The 20,343-nt window shown below is 45.5% G+C and overlaps 1 protein-coding gene, 1 long non-coding RNA gene and 1 other non-coding gene across 4 annotated transcripts; 1 reads left to right on the top strand and 2 right to left on the bottom strand.

Annotated features, from left to right (window-relative positions):
* Positions 1-217: 217 nt before the first annotated feature.
* On the top strand, positions 218-5,535 carry IRF2BP2 (interferon regulatory factor 2 binding protein 2). 2 transcript variants are annotated; one of them, XM_003893743.5, is made up of 2 exons: positions 218-1,309; positions 1,955-5,535. In XM_003893743.5, exons 1-2 carry the CDS (start codon positions 307-309, stop codon positions 2,668-2,670), a joined length of 1,719 nt encoding a protein of 572 aa, XP_003893792.2. In that variant the 5' UTR covers positions 218-306; the 3' UTR covers positions 2,671-5,535. The 2 variants fall into 2 exon arrangements, with proteins under 2 accessions (XP_003893792.2, XP_003893793.2); XM_003893744.5 differs by having other exon boundaries at positions 218-1,357.
* A 2,447-nt stretch (positions 5,536-7,982) lies between these two features.
* On the bottom strand, positions 7,983-15,558 carry LOC116271653. The gene is made up of 3 exons (XR_004180290.1): positions 15,471-15,558; positions 11,837-11,908; positions 7,983-8,065 (listed from the first exon to the last, which is right to left on the bottom strand). It is a non-coding gene; the product is annotated as an uncharacterized LOC116271653 (long non-coding RNA).
* Positions 15,559-16,154: 596 nt separating this feature from the next.
* On the bottom strand, positions 16,155-16,283 carry LOC116272126. Its single transcript, XR_004180847.1, has one exon. It is a non-coding gene; the product is annotated as a U8 small nucleolar RNA (small nucleolar RNA).
* Between the last annotated feature and the right edge of the window lie 4,060 nt (positions 16,284-20,343).

The raw sequence follows: 20,343 nt of genomic DNA, 5'->3' as shown, positions 1-20,343 counted from the left end.
CCCGCGCGGCTCCAGCCAGGCCCCGCGCCCGCCACCGCACCGCCGCACCCGCGCCGCCCGCCCGCGCCCGCGCGCGCCAGCCGGGGAACTGCTGCCGCGGGCTGCAGCCCCTCGCCTCGCGCCCGCCGCCCCCTCGATGCTGGGGCGCTGGCGACCCGAGCCTTCCGCCAGGCTGCCGCCGCGCGCGTGCCGCCACTCGCTGGTGGGGAGACGGGTTAGGGGAGGAGGGCGCGCGTGGTGCCGGTGGGGGGCGGCGGCGGCGCCCCCTCCTCCTCCTCCTCCTCCGGCGCCGCGGGCTCCTCGGACATGGCCGCGGCGGTGGCGGTGGCGGCCGCGTCCCGGCGGCAGTCGGTACTTCCTGTAGCCAGTCTGCCCCGCATGCCCTGGGCCATGATCTGGGACTTCACCGAACCTGTGTGCCGCGGCTGCGTCAACTACGAGGGCGCCGACCGCGTCGAGTTCGTCATCGAGACAGCGCGGCAGCTCAAGCGGGCGCACGGCTGCTTCCCGGAGGGTCGCTCCCCGCCCGGTGCCGCGGCCCCGGCCGCCGCCAAGCCGCCGCCGCTCTCGGCCAAGGACATCCTCTTGCAGCAGCAGCAGCAGCTCGGCCACGGCGGCCCCGAGGCGGCCCCGCGCGCGCCGCAGGCCCTGGAGCGCTACCCGCTGGCGGCCGCGGCCGAGCGGCCCCCGCGCCTCGGCTCTGACTTCGGCGGCAGTCGTCCGGCCGCGAGCCTGGCCCAGCCGCCGACGCCGCAGCCGCCGCCCGTGAACGGCATCTTGGTGCCCAACGGCTTCTCCAAGCTAGAGGAGCCTCCCGAGTTGAATCGCCAGAGCCCGAACCCGCGGCGCGGCCACGCCGTGCCGCCCACCCTGGTGCCGCTCATGAATGGCTCGGCCACGCCGCTGCCCACCGCGCTCGGCCTCGGCGGCCGCGCTGCCGCCTCCTTAGCCGCGGTGTCCGGAACCGCGGCCGCCAGCCTGGGCTCCGCGCAGCCCACCGACCTGGGCGCCCACAAGCGGCCGGCATCCGTGTCGAGCAGCGCGGCCGTGGAGCACGAGCAGCGCGAGGCGGCAGCCAAGGAGAAGCAACCGCCGCCGCCTACGCACCGGGGCCCGGCGGACAGCCTGTCCACTGCGGCCGGGGCCGCCGAGCTGAGCGCGGAAGGTGCGGGCAAGAGCCGCGGGTCTGGAGAGCAGGACTGGGTCAACAGGCCCAAGACCGTGCGCGACACGCTGCTGGCGCTGCACCAGCACGGCCACTCGGGGCCCTTCGAGAGCAAGTTTAAGAAGGAGCCGGCCCTGACTGCAGGCAGGTTGTTGGGTTTCGAGGCCAACGGGGCCAACGGGTCTAAAGCAGGTAGGGGCGGCTGTGGAGTGAGGGGGTCTAGGGGAGAAAAGGGGACGGAGAGCAGAGGAGGGGTGGTTCTTTCGATTCACCATTTTACCCCAGCTCAGAAACAACAAACACCCCACTTCCTGATCTGCCTGAGGCGGAACCAGTGCTTAGTGGCAACGTGTTCATGTGCTGAAGCAGCATAACAGAGATGAGTCAGACTGGGCTGATACGCTCTGACACGGGGTTTTCCTTTCCCAGCACATTCTTGGATGGGAGCATGAGGGCACCAGTCACCTTTTAACCTATTGGGGGACGTTAGTAGTCACATGCCCAGTGCAAACTAGGGTACTTTTGTGCATGTGTAAAAACAGGCAGTTACAAGCCTGCCATTTTCAGTGGCTCCGTTTTATTTTCAGTCTACTGCCTCAGAACCCCACACGCCTAAATGTTTGAAGTTGCATGTATGTGCACCTGAAACTCGTATGAGTATTTTCCGTCTGTGCTTTTAGAGAGGAGGAATTCTGTAACGAGTTTTGTTTCGGGTTAGGAAGGGAAGGATCCCTTTCAGTGCACCGCCATTTATGTTTCCTTTTTCCTTTTATTTCTTTGTGTTTCCAGTTGCAAGAACAGCAAGGAAAAGGAAGCCCTCTCCAGAACCAGAAGGTGAAGTGGGGCCCCCTAAGATCAATGGAGAGGCCCAGCCGTGGCTGTCCACATCCACAGAAGGGCTCAAGATCCCCATGACTCCTACATCCTCTTTTGTGTCTCCGCCACCACCCACTGCCTCACCTCATTCCAACCGGACCACACCGCCTGAAGCGGCCCAGAATGGCCAGTCCCCCATGGCAGCCCTGATCTTAGTAGCAGACAATGCAGGGGGCAGTCATGCCTCAAAAGATGCCAACCAGGTTCACTCCACTACCAGGAGGAATAGCAACAGTCCGCCCTCTCCGTCCTCTATGAACCAAAGAAGGCTGGGCCCCAGAGAGGTGGGGGGCCAGGGAGCAGGCAACACAGGAGGACTGGAGCCAGTGCACCCTGCCAGCCTCCCGGACTCCTCTCTGGCAGCCAGTGCCCCGCTGTGCTGCACCCTCTGCCACGAGCGGCTGGAGGACACCCATTTTGTGCAGTGCCCGTCCGTCCCTTCGCACAAGTTCTGCTTCCCTTGCTCCAGACAAAGCATCAAACAGCAGGGAGCTAGTGGAGAGGTCTATTGTCCCAGTGGGGAAAAATGCCCTCTTGTGGGCTCCAATGTCCCCTGGGCCTTTATGCAAGGGGAAATTGCAACCATCCTTGCTGGAGATGTGAAAGTGAAAAAAGAGAGAGACTCGTGACTTTCCGGTTTCAGAAAAACCCAATGATTACCCTTAATTAAAACTGCTTGAATTGTATATATATCTCCATATATATATATATCCAAGACAAGGGAAATGTAGACTTCATAAACATGGCTGTATAATTTTGATTTTTTTTGAATACATTGTGTTTCTATATTTTTTTTTGACGACAAAAGGTATGTACTTATAAAGGCATTTTTTTCTTTTGTTAACGTTATTAGCATATCTTTGTGCTTTATTATCCTGGTGACAGTTACCGTTCTATGTAGGCTGTGACTTGCGCTGCTTTTTTAGAGCACTTGGCAAATCAGAAATGCTTCTAGCTGTATTTGTATGCACTTATTTTAAAAAGAAAAAAAAAGCCAAATACATTTTCTGACATTGTAAGATTGCCTTACTGTCTGTCATTCCTTATTGCTGGCCCCTTTCTCAGGCCGGAGGCCAAGTGGTGGAGAAGGAAAGGAAATGAGTGAACGGGCATGTTGTCAAGTGGGCATGCCACTGGGAAATACCAGTTTACCCTGAAGCATTGTCCTCAGAGGAGTAGGAAAGTAGATTTTGAATCTCTGTTTTGTTCAAAAGTTCAGTTCCTGAGATAACTGATGACTGAGAGTGCTGCTGGGAAATTTTCAGGATTGTGTGGTCTTTTGGGTTTTTTTTGTTTTTTTTTTTTTTAAAGACAAAGTTGACCGCTGTTCACTGTCCACGTGATCAGTTGTAAGATTACAATGCTGCATGCTAGTTGGTTACATAAGACACAATTCCAGTGATGGAAGGCGGTTATAATGGATGGTGGTGTGTACAAGATGGCACTGCCATCTTTGAGCAGCGCCCAGCTCTGCAGCGCCACTTCATCTTTTTAAACACCCTAGAGGTCTGTTTGTTGTTGCTGTTGTCCTTTATTTTGAAAGAGTTGCAAGAGAAGTTACAGTCCAGGTGAACTTGGAGATTGTGGGATTGGTTTTGTTTCTGTTTTGTTTATCATTTACCTGTAGTGCTATTGCTGTTGATACTATCACCTATACCCTGTTTCTAGTGAGTGCTGAATACAGTATGGTACAATGACAGTAACAGCCGCGTGGTGCTGCCAGGACTGCCCTTGGGCATATCAGTGACAGCCCAAATGTGGGTGGAGGAAACCTGTAATTTCCTTCTTACATGTGTTTGAAATACCAAGTGAATAATACTGTTCTGGAAAAAAAATGATAAACTAGTGGAAATTAAAGAAATTAAGGGTTTTATATAATAGGCCCCACCTCTCAAAATATTTTTAGAAGTCTTTTTGTAAACTAATTTCTTTTGATCACTATTTTGCATCAGTAAAATGATTTTTTTAAAACCAATAAATCATCAATTATTAGAAATAGTTGTCTCACAGTGATACTGGTTTTTCTTTTGTGCTGTTACGATTTAACATTGACAGGAACACTTTTAAATCCTTATGTTCAGGTGTTTGTAACTTGGCCTTATAATTAGGCTGAATTATGGCTTCAAGGTCTAGAATTTATGTGTATGATTCACAGCCTAGCTTCTATTTTCATTTGAAAATACAGATTTTTACCAACTTTGGATTCTTTCTTAGCTATATGTTTGTCTTTCCTTTTTAAATTGTTCAAAATATTTTTTAATGGTCAAGTTACTAACACTTGAAAATCAGATACTGCACCAAATACAGTATTTTTTCATAGTGTTTTTAATGAGTGCACCTATTATTACTACTGTGCAAGAATTCATGTTACCAGTCATTGTTATATTACAAACAGACTTGCATGATTAACCAGTTGTTACACTTTTTTTTTTCAAATTGGAGTATATATGACTCAGTTCAGACTGGTCTCTCTTATGTGAATGCACACATGCAGAAATGCAGAGTCAATTTTACATGCCCATAAAGACATTTGTAAAGAAATCAGCTATTATGATCTGTTGTATAAATGTGTATCTAGGCACTTTATTATAACTGGAATTTGACCTCATAGATGTTACAACTTCATCAGTCATTTGACCTAATTTGGTAGCTATCTGTATGTTTTGCAATCTTAATACAGATACGCGTTCCAAAAAGATTAATAGAGAACCATCCTGCTGTTTTGGATAAGTCTGTCCAGCTGTGGAAAGGGCAACCTGTGGTTTCTCTGTACTGGTGTTTAATGGGGGAAGAATATGAACAGCTTTAAAGAGCTGTGTATTGTGGTTACTACTATTAAGAAATAAGAGCTGCACGAGTCTGACTGGCCTTTGGGTGGCCTTTGTGGAAGGCTCATAGCTGGAAAGTGTTGATCTGGGTTTTCTGGCATTCTTTTAAGTTAAAAAGTTAACATTGGGACGTGGGTTTGATCTTTTGTTGTACCTGATGACAGTGCAGAGATTCTCCACAGCTGGATAAAAATGTCAGAAAGCTACTTACTGTACATGGGCAGTATCAGATTTCAAATCCTAATATTTCAGCTATGCTTTTAATACTCAAAATATAAGGGGATGGGGTGTTGAAGCTTTCCCTTTTTTGCTTTAACAATTTATAGAATTTAACAGATGTACTGTCTTTTATGTGGCCTCACATTTAAAGTTATGAGAACATACACATGGTTTACAACTTTTACTATATACCTTCCCTTGGCCACCAAGTATTTTAAAAGTGTGCCACCTTTTAACCTTTACTTTTTTTAAGTTGAAGGTGATACTTTTTCTATATATGATGAAACTCATGTCAACTGAAGTGAGTGTAATCTCAGATATCAACATTATTATATTTTAAAATCACGCTATGGAAATATCACCTGAATTCTGTCATTTGTCAGATTTACAGTACCTTTTTTTCTTTAACTTTTAGCATTAAATAAAAATAAAATTGGGAGCACTGAACATTTTCTGAGGCCTTTTTTAATTTTCTAAAGCAAGCTTAGAATGGCTATTGTTTTAATCACTAATGGTAATGTGACTAAAGGATGTGTGGGTTTGGGGTTGGGGTTTGCCTGAACTTCAGGAGATAAAAGACATGGAACAAAAAGGCAACTGATGGTATAAAAAAGAAGTGCCAGGGACTGGGGAAAGGGCAACTGGATAGGGGACACAGATGAAAGAGCTGAACAAAGTACAGCTAGAAAGCATTTGTTTATTTTTCAACTAGCAGCAGAACCAACCATTCTGCAATAGTAGATTGGAAGGAGAAGATAGTGACGACACTGAAAAGACTGTCAAGACCTGGAGCTGCTCTTTGGAAAGCTTTGGAATAAAACAGCTACCTTGGGCCATAGGAAATGCACTAAAGACAAAAGGGATTTAAAAAAAAAAAAAAAAAAAAAAAAGCAAAGCCTTATACTTTGGAAAGCTTAGGAATGAAAAAAGCCAAATCCATGTATGAGCTTTATTGATATCCTGAAACCTAAATTTATAAATAGAGATAAAAGGTAGAAAGCACGGAGACACATTTTACTGGCTACTCTCATATAGTAAGACATTTCCTAGATGTTGCAGCTTTTACTCTTTTTATTGATTAACGGCTTGGCAGACTTCTCTATGAAAGGAAGTTGTGAAACTTTTTATAAAGAGTTTGAGGCTAGGATATACATAGAGTTACTACTATATGTTTTAAATTAAACAGCAACAGTGAATGTGTACTTGAATATATTTACACTAGGGGTGGTCCAGTGACTAGGAGGGGGGCCCATCACTATATATATTTTAATAGTTTTTCATTATTAGTAGGCTATTAAGGTCATTTTCAAGAAACCATATTCTTAGCAAGTTACAGATAATAATAAACAATTTTTCATGTAATAACTAGTTAAAAGAAATAGGATGAACTTCAGTTTTTTTAAACAAAAGTGCTAAATTTTATTTTTAATGAAATTGAAAATAGTGCAGCTTGTAGAAGTAATTTTCAACATTTCAAAACCTCTTCCCAAAGATACACTTTAATGACTGCATTTCGTTTTCAGTTAAGAAAACAAACCGGACTCTTGATGTGGCAGATGTCTTTGTTTATTCCCCAAAGGGGAGTTGAGGGAGAGTTAAAAGGAAACTATGGAAATCCTTTTTTAATTCCTAGACTTTTAAGTCCCTTTTTACTCAAAGTTGTTTTGCATATGATTTATAGATGGTTTTATTTGGTTAGTGAAGAGTAAAATGTTTCTCTTCCTGATTCCTAAGTGTATACGTGGAATCATTCAGAAAAATGTTCAGTTGTGTGTAGGCCATGAGAAGTCCTGAGTCACCCTCATTTGCTTGCCTTTTGTTCGTAGGGAACAGTATGAGAAGACACGCCTTTCCTCTGTCACAGACCAAGGTCAGATGCACCAATGAATGGAATACATATTTACCCAATTTATCATCTGGGGTTCTAGAAATCGGGGGTGGGGGTGGGGACTGTTTTAACTCTTTCAGTGCCACTGGTTAGGCCTCTGACAGCAATAGTACTACAATCAAATAAAAATTACAGGTGTGACTTTCCAGATTACAAACTATCTAGATCTCTTGTTGGCTGTTTCTGTTGACAGCCTGCATTTTCCTTAATATGTGTGAACCCCTCACTGTAACTTAAAAGGCACACAAATAGACAATTTATAAATTACTCGTTAAGAGGTTAGCTAGAAAATGAGTAGATTTATGGATTATCTGTGGATTCCTCCATTAATCCTCAGATAAATCCATAATTTGTCAGGGATACCCACACTACCCCTAGTTATTACATTAATTGATACCTAATTTAACAGTGAACATTGTTTTAACTCATTACTGTGTCATCTGCTCCCTCCCCGTGTCAATACAACTTAACCTAAAATGCTTGATTGGAAACAGCTCTCTGATTTGTTGATATGGAGTGTAACTTGCCTCTTTAAAAGATTATAGAATACAAAGTCTGTGTTTATACTGGTTTTTATCAGAAAATTGTGCACATCTGCCTGGCACAACATAAAACAATCCATACAACCCACAGAAAAGGTATGTTAGGGCAAAAAGTAACTATACCACAGATCATTATTGAGAGTCATTTAGACATAGTATCTTAAAAGCTGTTCTTTTATTTTTAATCCAAAAACCAACTGAGTAAAATTTCCTTGTAAAACAGCCCTATTAAAATGGTATAAAGTTTCTTCTGTAAGACAAACATTTATTTGGAAAATAGAATAGCACTGTATGACTCACACTAACTCAAAACATGGAATAATAAATCTTCAATCACAGAATCAGCCATGAAAAGCCTCTGGGAGATGATTTCTGCCTAGGTCAGATAAGTCTAGAGACTAGACTACAGGATTCCTAGTTTAAATTGAGAGCTTCAACGCACCGGTTGCTCTCATCCTTTGAATGGGCTTTCAGAAGTTAGATTGCGTAATCCAAAGAGCCTCCTCCAGCAGCTCTGCAGACGCCCTTGATGCTGAGATAAGACATCCTGTATAGGGTAATAATGTCACATTTGAATATTTCTAAATATAGTTTACATTTTGGGGGAAATGAACTACATTACATAATCTGTAGATCACATCACTTACCACTTTTACTTAGCAATTAGTATTTCTAAGTATATCATCACCATCAGGTAACATTCAGATGCCCATCATGCACCAAAAATGAGTTCGGTTTTGTTGTGGAGGCACTCAGCAACTTTAGCAGATAAATATTTAAGTCATTGCAAATTTATCTGCAATATTATAGAAAACATCTTTCCTATACTAGTTCAAATAGAGTACTTTGAATTGCGTATGTGGCTATTTATGTCTGGGGCGGGTGGGGTAGGGGGGTGGAATTAAAAACCCAGAAACAACATTTCGCCAGAGCCAAGGACCTCAATTTATTTTAATGCATGGAAAGAGTTTATTAAAAGTGAACCTCAAATTACTGAGCTTTTGCTTTATTGTATGATTTTTAAAGTATTTGCCATACTAGTAAGAGTTCTGCAGAGAAGTGACATGTGGGAGTAGAGATTGTCTGGGTCAGACTAAATCAGCATTTCTTTGGCACAGGCTTGGCTTGGGCCGTCTGCCTGAGCCGACTATATGTGTGAGCTGCAAAACAGAAAAAAGCTGTTGAGAGCCTTAGTCCAGGCTGAGAGCCCATTACCCCCATTTTGTTATTTCTGCCTGCAAACAGCAGTTCAATTAGCTTTTCTGGTGATAAAAGATAAAGATTTATTGTACCCCATATACAATTGAAATCAGAATTTCACAGGAGGGTCACAGTCATTAGAGAAGTTTTGTAATACTATTCTCCTAATAAGCACCATATGGGTTGTTGCTGTTATTATTTAACACCTACTAAGCAGGCATCTCATTCTAGGCTCTGAACAGCTGAGAGGCTAGCTCCTACCTTTTGTGCAGCTTAAAGTCAAAGCCACAGGTAGGAAATGTCACTTTGCTTGGTTCAAGACACGTATTGACAAGAGTTAACTACGAGTTTGTTTCCTTCCAGTTTATCTTACAAACCACAGTAAAATTCTGACATAGGAACACAGTCCGAAGTCCAAAGTGCTTTCGCACAATAAGTTCATTATGCCCAGCGTGCAACTCATGCATCAAAGGGGCCGCCAGATCCCATCATCTTTATACAAATCAAGAGGCCAGTTGGAACAAGGAGGCTGGTCAGAGTGGTCAAATTGTAGCTTTTCCTTTCTTTTTTTAAAAATTTATTTTTTCACTTTGTATCGCTGTTCAGAATGGCACTTTTTAAATGGAAGAAAGAATCCAGCCCTGGCAAGCCCTGTTTACTCCACCGGAAAGAAAGGGGAGGAGGCTCCCTCACTCTCCAACAGCCTGGAGCCCACGAGGAGCCCTTGCTGCGGTTTCCAAGGCGGCCCCCTGACTTGCGCCGCGCCTCTATTCTAGAACTTTTCCCGGGCTGGAGCAGCGCAGTCTCCGCGCGCCCGGCTCTGCGCACGTGGAACCCCGCGACCCCGGGCGGGGCGGGACTGGACCCGATGGGACGGGACGGGGCGGGGCGCGGGCCCGGAAACGGGAAACGGCCCTGTGCGCCTCTCCCCGCCCCGCCGCCCTGTCCTGGCTCCGAGCGCCAGGCCGAGCCCGCGCGCCAGCTGCCGGGCTATAATTAGAGCTACCGCGGCCCGGGCCCGGCCACCTCCCCGCGCCCCTCACCCGCGTTCCCGGGGAAGAATGTGCGAGTGCGCGCGAGGGCCCGCGTGCGCCGCCGCCGGCGCGCTCTTTGGAGCGGAGACCGCGTGGTGAACCAAATAAAGTAAAAGGTCTGGCTCCTGCTGGGCGAGGCCGAGCGAGGAACGTGCGCGCCAGAGCAGGGGTGTGGCGAGCCCTCGGTGGCCCAGAAAAGATCAAACGCGCGTCAGCAGCAGCCCTGGCTGCCGCCTGCAAGGGTCCCCGACTGGCCGGGCTGTACTCTGGGTGGATTTTCCAAGTTGGAGATGGCGCATGACAAGAGCTGCCCCAAATCAAATGTCACTCCCTTTTTGGAAATCATGATGCTGCCTTTTTTTTTTTTTTTTTTTTTTTTTTTTTTTTTTTTTTTTTTTTGGCTGTAGCTATAATAAGCCAAATGTTCCGTGCTGGTGAAGTAAACACGCATGTTTAAGAAGCATCTGTGTTAGCACTAATGGATGGTGCATGCTAATAAAAATGTATTTATTAAGCAAACCTCAGGACATGCCCCTATGGGAACTGCCCAGAGTACTGTAACAACTGACTGCCTGGAATCAGTTTACTTTCCATCAAGAAACTTTTATTTAAATTTTAAGAAAAAAATTTTTCTTTGATCATAGCATTGTTGTGCACTGAGGTTCTACCGAATTAGTTTACTGCTGATTTTTATTAATTATTCCCTTTAATACTCTGCAGTATTTTCTCAAAAAATGAACAACATGACCCCTGTCACTTTAAAAACTGACATTAAACTGTTTCTCCATCACCACCTTTGGAGTTGGGGAGGGGGGGGCAGGGTGCTGGCTACCAGAAGTAGCAACTAGATTGTGGATGAAGTATTGTATAATAGTTTTGTTTAAAAGTGAATGAACGGGTGAATGGATAGGAGGCTAAAAAAAATAAAGCCTTGCTTCAGGCTTGTGAATTCCTAGACACAACCCTACCCCAAAGACTTCCTTCACCAACATATTTTTCTTTCTAGATAATAGGCACAAAAACCATTTAGAAGCTTGAGATGGAAATCGTGCAATACAGTCTACTCTTTATATATGTTACTGAGGAATCTGGAAGCTTTTTCGGGTTGAAATGCAATTCCTAGGAAATTATTCTTGCTCTTTTCCTGTGACTGTCTTGACACAGCAGCAATGCAATTTCAGTGGCTCTGCTCCTTCACAAAGACCTTTGAGAGGAAACTATGCTGAGAGATGCAAATTCAGGGTTCTCTGAAAACACCTCAGAATTGTCCAGTTCTGCCCCCAGATAAAACCACTAGAATAAAGGTCAGGAAATCTCCAGATGTTCTTGGGCCTTGTGCAGTCATCTCAGGTAATGCAGTTAAGTTTTGTGTCTGTTTTGCAATTATTAAAAACAATACAGCCCAGGCACAGTGGCTCACGCCTGTAATTGCAGGACTTTGGGAGGCCGAGGCGGGCGGATCACCTGAGGTCAGGAGTTTGAGACCAGCCTGGCCAACATACTGAAACCCTGTCTCTACTAAATATACAAAAATTAGCTGGGCGCCGTGGTGCATGCCTGTAATCCCAGCTACTTGGGAGGCTGAGGCAAGAGAATCTCCTGAATCTGGGAAGCGAAGGTTGCAATGAGCTGAGATCGCCACACTGCACTCCATCCTGGGCGACAAAGCGAGACTCCATCTAAAAAAAAATATATACACACACACATATATATCCACACGTATGTATATACATAGACATGTATATATACACACGTATACATTGTGTGTATATATGTGTGTGTGTATATATGTATATATATGTTGTACTTGACTCAAAGGGGGCTAAAATATCAAATGAGGTAACCTCTATGACAGGTTTCTGGTTTTTCATTTATCAATGAGACATGAGAAGGTGCTGTCATACAGGGCATCATTAGGTGATTGGCACAGTGAGTGCCTACCACCCAAAATAGAGACTTTCAGTTATTATATTAAACAGAATAATAGCAAATCGCTTTGAAACACTGGAGAGAAGGGGCTCCCCCTGCTGTCATCACAGAAAATGCATTGTCTCAGGCCAGAATCTTGTACCTAGAGTACTCACTGGGTTTCAATCGCAGTACCAGAAGATTCCCGAAGTTATCATCACCTTGGAGGATGTATAGTTTTATTGGAACTAAAATTAAAATATCACAAAGAAAGAATATGAAACACCCTATGCTCAGATTCATTTACTCAAAGCTCAGCCTGCCTATGAACCACCAAAATGGTCTACCTCACTCCATTTATGACTTTAAAAGTGAGGATGGTATTTGTGTGACTGGTAGCAGCTGGGGGTGAGTGGGTTGAAAATATGTTTGAACATATTTCATTTTTGTTAAGATTTATTTAAATAAGGAATCAATAAAAATGATGTATAATGGGAAATAAGAGCATCTTCATTGGATTTTGACCTTGATAAAAACGTGTTTGTGAAAAAAAAATCCTTTAATTTTCTTGTAAATCATATTTCTTTACACAGGAGCCACTGGATTCATGAGTAAGTCTTCAGAGGTCATGAAGAGTTGGGTTTGTCACCACAAATGTGTAGCACTGGAAGGAACTGATTCAAGGTCTCAGTAACAAATACTGGCTGAGCTGAGTCTCAAGCAATGACCAGACCAAGCCAGAGATCTTTCATCTAGGCCATGTTTGCTGAGGGGTTGAGGACATGGATGGAATTAGGTTGAAACTCTTCATGAACAAGATGAATTGTAAGCAGTTAAGAAGGAAAAGACACTGGACATGGTGGTTCGCACCTGTAATCCTAGCACTTTGGAAGGCCAAGGTGGGAGGATCACTTGAGACCAGCCTGGGCAACATAGTGAGACACCATGTCTACAAACACTTTAAAATAAATAACAATATTTATTGTTAAATAAACAAATAAATTGAAAAGGAAAAGATGGCATGTGCAAGAGTTGAGAGACTGGAGAGGAAAAATTACATGAAGGAACCAACATCTGGTCATAGCCATTCATTCATTCACTTATTCGTTCATTGGTTCACTTACTCTTTCACTCTACACATACATCTCATGGTAAATAACATGACCTCTGGGGTCAGACTGCTTACTCTTGACTTCCAGCTCCACCTCTCTCTGACCTTAAATATAAAGGTATTAAGAAACAGTATGTTCAGTTTGCTTCCAGAAACCACTTTCTTCATTCTGCCACCTCACTGGCTGTTCTTTCACTGCTTCCTCATTATCTCACTTGGAGTGCCCCTAAGGTTAGTCCTCAGATGGTTTTTTTTTCCCTCTCTCTGTCTACACTTACTCCCTGCAATCTCATCCAGACTTATGGTTTTGAAATAACATTATATGCTGACTTTCAGTTTTATTTCTCTAGCCTAGACCTTCATCCTTGAGTGCCAGCCTTGTATATCCAGCTACCTACTCAGTTGTTCGCTTGAATATCTAATTGACATCTCTCATTTATACGTCCGAAGTTGAACTTCTGATCTCCCTCCCACCCTCCCCACACCACCGCACCACAGTCTCCTTCCAGTCTTTCCCGTTTTATAAAATGGCAGTTCCATCTTCTAGTTATTTGAGCCATAGACCGACCTTAGAGTGGTCTTTGACTTGGATTTTTTTCTCAGCCACTCTCCACCCAGTCTATCAGCAAATCCTCTTGGCTCTACCTTCAAAATGTATTCAGAATCTGACCACATCTCACTCCTTACTAGACGCCGCCATCATCTCTTGTCTAGGGTGTTGCAGAGTCTTCCAGACCGTCCTTCCAGTTTCTCCTTGTCCTCTGCAACTTATTCTCAGTTCAACAGCCAGAATAAACCTTAAAAATATTCATCTGATCTTGTTTCTCCTTTGCTCAAAACCTTTTGGTGCCTTTCTGTCTCCTTCAGAGTCAAATCCAAAGTCTTTACAATGTCCATCAAGGCCATGCTACCTCCCAGACATGGCTCCTGTCCTTGTTCATGCCAGCCACGCCAGCTTCCTGGTATTCCTTGACCTTGCTAAGCATGCTCCCACCTCATGGCCTTTGCATTTGCTCTTCTCTGCTTGGAATGCTCTTCCCTCAGATGTATGCATAGATGTATGCATTCCCTCATTTCCTTCAGGTCTCTATGCCAATGTCCCCTGTTCAGTGATCTTCCCTGATCAGTCCCCTGATCTTCCCTGACCACGCTCTATTAGCATCCTCTTGCTCCTATAACAACATCCCACAAACTTATGGATTAAAAGTACACCAAATGATTATCTTACAGTTCTGGATGCCATGATCTAAAATTAAGATGTCGGCAGGGCTGGTTTCCTTGGGAGGCTTCAGGGGAGATGCCACTTCCTTGCCTTTTCAGCTTCTAGAGGCCACCCGCATTCCTGGGCTTGTGGTCCCTTCCTTGCATCACTCAGCTTCCTGCTTCCATCATCACTGCTCTTCCTGCCTCCTTACGAGGATCCTTGTAATTATATGGGGCCCAGCTAAGCAGTTCTAGGATAATCTCATCTCAAAATGGTGAATTTAATTACATCTGCAAAGTCCCTTTTACCATGTGACTTCATATATTCACAGGTTCAGAAGATTAGAACAGAGACATCTTGGGGGGCCATTATTCAGCTACCATAATATATTTTATGCACTATATTAAATTATCCATGCTAAGCTACTTCACATTCTATAGTCTCTGTTCCTCTTTTATTTTTCTTCCTAGTACTTTGCCTCATCAGATGTTATGTATTATTTACTAATTTATCAGTTTTTTTCTCCCCAGATCCTAGGCCCTGCATGCGGTAGAGCAGGGATCCCCAATCCCCAGGTCGCAGCCCCATATGGGTCCATGGCCTGTTAGGAACCAGGCCATACAGCAGGAGGTCAGTGGCGGGTGAGCGAGCATTACCTCCTGAGCTCCACCTCCTGTCAGATCAGCCATGGCATTAGATTCTCATAGAAGCATGAACCCTATTGTGAACTGCACATGCAAAGGATCTGGGTTGCACACTCCTTATGAGAATCTAATGCCTGATGATCTGAGGTGGAACAGTTTCATCCCCAAACCATTAACCCCTTCCCTATCAGGTCCATGGAGACACTGTCTTCCATGAAACCAGTCCCTGGTGCCAAAAAGGTTGGGGACTGCTGCCATAGAGTGTAAACTCTGTGAGGAAAGGCAAAGTGACCCCTACTGATATGGTATGGCTCTGTGTCCCCACCTAAATCTCATGTTGAATTGTAATTCCCAGTGTTGGATGTGCGGCCTGGTGGGAGGTGATTGGATCATGGGGGATGGTTTCTGATGGTTTAGCACCATCCCCCTTGCTGTTCTCGTGATAAAGTTCACGAGATCTGGTTGTTTGAAAGTGTGTAGCACCTCCCCCTTGTATCTCTCTTCCTCATGCTCCTACCACGTAAGACATGCCTGCTTCCTCTTTGCCTTCTGCTGTGATTCTAAGTTTCCTGAGGCCTCCCCAGCCATGCTGCCTGTACAGCCTGCAGAACTGTAAGCCAATTAAACCTCTTTCTTTATAAATTATCCTGTCTCAGGTGGTTCTTTGTAGCAAGGAGAGAACAGACTAGTACAGCCACCTGTCATGATCATGTGTGCTATAAATATTTGTTAAAGGAATAAATTTAGTTTCTAACCTCAACAAGGGAAATATGGTGAAAAGTAATAGAAAATAAGAAAAGAGCCATAACAATGTATATTTATAAGATACAATAGAAACCCAATCAGCCTACCTTGGGAGAGAATGCTGAGGGTAGCAGCCATGAAGTGGGGTTGACCAGACAGGATAGAGGAAGAGCAGAGCTCAGAGGACTAGGAGGGGCTTTGGGATGCTGAGCAAGCACAGGGACCCCACAAATGCTGTTCAGCCAGGACACAGGGTCCACACAGACAGACCTGGATCAAAAAAACCAGAAAGAAGCAGTCAGAGGGCATATGGTAACTAACCACATCAGAGTCCCAATCAGAAGGGTGATGTGTCTTGAGATGCTTTTACAGGTGCAGAGTTTCGGGGGATTTAAGATAAAGCAGGAGGAAGTAGGCAGGAAGCAGTTCTCCTTGTGGCATAGGATGGTGACCGCTTTGCTCAGGCTGAGCCTGCAGCAGTGGTGGGACTTGGTTCTGATTGCTGGGTCACAGGCGGGTGCTGCTGCCATCTGATCAGTCACTGTGGTCTTCCATCTTCTGGCATGGGAGGAGACAGAGGGCGGTAGGGGGAGGGCAAGACTCACTTAGCAGCTCCTTGGGTGCTCTTAGGAGCATGTTAGCAGCAGTTCTTTTTTTTTTTTGAAAGATTCTAAGTGGACATAGGACAGTGTCATGGCTAAAGGCAGGACTGCCTTCAAATCCCAGCTCCACCATAGCTAGTTGTGTGTCCTTGGAAATACATTTTGTTCTTTAAGAGATTGTCAGGAAGAATCAGATAGGAGCAATCAGGGTGTTGTGAGTCCTGATTATGCAGCAGATATTAATCATATCATGTGACTCCAATCATCATGTCCTAATACTGTCCTCCAAACAGAGGTAAGGATTATCCCACCTGACAATGGATAAGTTCTTTGATGTCTCTAAACCTGTCTCCTCATCTGTAGGATGGGAATAATAATAGTACCTGTTTCTTAAATTCATTGTGAGGGTTAAATGACGCAATGTGCAAAGTCTCCTTGAGTCTGTGATTTAATATATGTGAGGTCTTATTATTTATCCCAAAGCAGGAAGCATCAGAGTTCTGGGAGGGTGACTTAACCTCACCTGCTCTTCCTCTCACACAGTCTTCCCACTCAGGTCTTCTGTGGATAGAGTTCCTCTGACAGTATTCTTTTTTTTTTTTTTAACCAGATGGAGACTCGCTCTGTTGCCCAGGCTGGAGTGCAGTGGCATGATCATGGCTCAGCAACCTCCACCTCCTGGGTTTAAGCGATTCTCCAGCCTCAGCCTCCTGAGTAGCTGGGACCATAGGCACATGCCACCACACCCAGCTAAGTTTTGTATTTTTAGTAGAGACGGAGTTTCGCCATGTTGCCCAGGCTGGTCTCGAACTCCTGAACTCAAGCAGTCCACCTGCCTCAGCCTCCTGAAGTGCTGGGATTACAGGTGTGAACCACAGCGCCTGGCCAATCTTCTTTAAATGCTTATTTAACACCCTCAAGCTTCTGAGACCCCTCTCCAGATCCCTACTCAGTGAAACCCATCCCCACCACTTTCAGAGGTAATAGATTGCTGGTCCTTTGTCCTGCTCATGCTCTGCAGACTCTGCTCTAAGTCTTCAGTTGCAAGTCTGCATGCCTGTGCTCTGTTCAGGCTCCTACGAGCCCCACTGTGGGGAGCTCTGGTCCCTTTTTGGCTGTGGGGAAGAGAAGCAAGAAAGGACACCATGTTCTAGGAGCCAGAGAGAGGTTGGTTTGGAGAATTTTAAGGCTGCTTTAGTTTTGGTTCTGTCTCTCCCTAGCAGCAAGGACAAAGGTCAGTTTTATGCTAAATTAACTAAATGTATTTATCACTCCTTACACCCTAGCTATGGAGGGAACACTAATGCTTATATTATAGAATTATGAGCATGAAAATGCTCTGCAAACTCTTAAGTAACATGAAAATGCTGACTTTTATTGCCTAACTTGGGATTTTCTACCCGAACTTTGCTTTAGTGATGAAGTTGGGAATCTGCTTTTCTTACACAACATTTTTACAAATATCAAGACTACTGATGAACTCTTCTCTGACCACCTGAAATATGTATCGAATACAATTCTTCCAAATCCTAAGCTCGTCCTGAGGACGCCGCCTTTTCTGTGAGGTGGTTCTCATGGCTTTTGGTGCAGTTATAAGTCACTGGGTCACGTTTCTGCACTGCCTTGCAGAAATGCTCTGCTCAAATTTGCCATGAGGTCCACAGTAGGAGCCAGGAGGTCAAAGGCACCAGAGGATACCATAACCTTCCTCCTAGCAAAGCTGGGAAGACCTGCCAGGCTAGCTGCCCTTTACTTTAGTCCCCATAGGAAGGCCACTATATTCAAGTCTGAATATAAAAACAGAAGGAGGCTGGTTCCTTTGGGCATATCTGACAGAGATTGGAAATACCTCCGCTACTAATTGGGGGCCTATACAAATGAGTGTCTCATTTCAATGTGTGGCCAGGATTCAATGTAAGATTGCTAAGGTGGGAGCTATGGCCTACCTGCTTTGTCTTCCTTGAGCCATAATAAATGCATTTATAAGACACCATAGGGGCAGATACAGTCACTCTGCCAGGAGATAGGCAGCAAGGGGGAGGGGTTCGCATAGAAAGAGACACTGAAACTCCTTTGCTTTAGGCTCCCAGGTCCCACCATGAAGGCTCACATCCGCCCCAGTCCCCAGGCTGACCCAAGCATGAAGTGGACTTTTGAGGGGCCTCTCCCAGTCTCAAGATCATCTTGTAACTCTGAGTTCCCATGGGGCTCCCTGGGTTTCCTTCCCTGCCCCAGGGCTATTGTCCTTAGGAAAGGCTTCTAGGTGGCTCCAGGCCCCTAGATCACACCTCTCAGCTACTTCTTCCCTCTCTGGGCCCATATTGGGCAAGTCCATGGGACAGGACTGTGCCTTGGCCCATGACTAAGCTCTGTTTGGTTGCCCTGTCCCCACAACCTTAGGTCTCTTCTAGGACTGGAGATCTACCATAAGCCCCAGTGCAGTGAAGAGGATTCTGCTGCTTGCCTGGTTTTCTTCCCAGCATCTCCTAGGGGATGGTGTTCTGTCCAGGTTCTCTGTCACCATACCATGCCTTCCTGTTGAGTCTCTCCTACCTCATATTGGGCTCCATGATGCCGACCCTTTTCTGGACTGTGACTCTTGGAGCTTAGGATGCTGCACCTCATCCCGGCCCATCATCTCCCAAATCAGATTTTGCCACCAAATCAGTTGAACCAGCACCTGTCCCTTCTTAGTAAACAAGTTTGGTGTCACTGACTTGTAAGTCAGGGCTCTCCAGAACCTGACTAATAAACAGAACCAATAGGATAGAGAAAGAGAGAGACCGAGTTGAAGGAATTGGCTGATGTGATTGTGGAGGCTGGAAAGCCTAACATCTGTAGAGCAGACCAGCATGCTGGAATTTTGTTGTGGAGTTCATGGTGTAGTCCTCAGTCTGAAATCTGCAGGCTAGAAACTCAAGCAGGACATTTATGCTGTAAACTTGAGGTCCTGTTCCTTCTCTTTGGGAAACCTCAGTCTTTGTTTTTAAGGTCTTCAGTTGATTGGATGAGGCCCATCTACATTATGGAAGGTAATTTGCTTTACTTGAAGTCTACTGATCTAAATATTACTCACATTTTAAAATACTTTCAAGGAAACATCTAGACTGGTGTTTGGCCAACCGGGCACATAGCCTAGCCAAGTTGACACATAGCATTAACCATCACGGCCATTTTCCAAGTTTCCTTTTCCTTCTCCCTTGGCCTCACCAGATGATGATGCCTCTACCCGTTGTGATGCTTTCAAGGGCAAAATCACAGAAAATCCTACTCAAATAGGCTTAAACTTTAGGAACTTAATGGCTCTGGAAACTAATAAAATCTACAGTCAGGTAGGCCCTGGCTCTGACTTGCTTAAGGTTTAAGCAGCTTCTCTCTCTGATTCTCGTATCTGTGCCTTCGCTGTGTTGATACTATCTTCAGGCAGCCTTCCCTCCTGCTTACAAGATGATGCACTTTCTCTCACATCCAAGAGGAAAGAGGGCAGAGCATTCCTTCCAGAACAAGTCCCAAGCTTCCCTCTGATTGGCTCAGTCTCAACATCATCATAGTGGGCAAGGAAAAACTCTGCTCTGATTGGCTCAGGTCTGCCCATTCCCTAACCAATCCCAGGGCAAGGAGATGGGATTTCCCTGACTGGCATCTAGTTAGGAGTCTTTCCCTGCGATTGGGAATAGGATCAGTCCCACCACAATAAATGGTTGCTGCAGAGTGGCTGAGGAATGGACTAGATGCTGGGAGATGAACTTAGCGCTCCACATCAGCCTCCAAAGCAGGGCTGCCTGGAAAGAAGAGTGCTTCCTGCGTGGATACCAGAGCAGTATCAGTACATCATGGCGGAGTGGGGTTGTGGCTGGTGGACATGTGCTCACTTCAGATGTGCTTGTCCCTGATCTGTTTGCTCCTCCCTCTGATCCTGAGGGAGCGCTCACCTCAACAGGATTAAACTCCTAGCAGCTGGCTTTACAACTGCGGGATTTGGGGTGTTGCTGGGAGCCACCCAGAGCTGAGGTGCATGATTCACGCTGTTCTGATTAGTGGCTTGGCAGGGACAAAGAACGAAGGAGGAAGGTGGCTTAGAGACAAGCTGGGGCAGCCCAGAAGAGGGGGTTGTCTTTGAGATTTTGATCTGTAGTTTGTTTTTGTTTAAAAAACCAACAGCTGAGGTGGGAAGACTCACATCTTAACAAGTTGTAAAATGCCTCCTCCACCCCGTCCTCTGTCTAGGCCTCTTCCCTCTTTACTGTTCTGCCACTGCAGTCTCTGGCACAGGCATGTCACCCAGAAAGCCAAGGGAGGGAGGGCGATGCAGCCTCACGGAAAAGCACACCGGTTCCTCGCGCACAGTGAGACGGGAGCACGCGGCCTGTTGGTGTGG

This window comes from Papio anubis, chromosome 1 (genome assembly GCF_008728515.1).
Source record: "Papio anubis isolate 15944 chromosome 1, Panubis1.0, whole genome shotgun sequence".
Classification (NCBI taxonomy): Eukaryota; Metazoa; Chordata; class Mammalia; order Primates; family Cercopithecidae; genus Papio; species Papio anubis.
Note: the sequence above shows the minus strand (reverse complement) of the source record. Positions and strands in the feature narration are given on the sequence as shown.

Coding starts and splice junctions, on each gene's coding strand:
- IRF2BP2 (XM_003893744.5), top strand. CDS start 307: ATGGCCGCGGCGGTGGCGGTGGCGGCCGCGTCCCGGCGGCAGTCGGTA. Junction 1,358..1,954: donor GGCCAACGGGTCTAAAGCAG/GTAGGGGCGGCT, acceptor TTGTGTTTCCAG/TTGCAAGAACAGCAAGGAAA.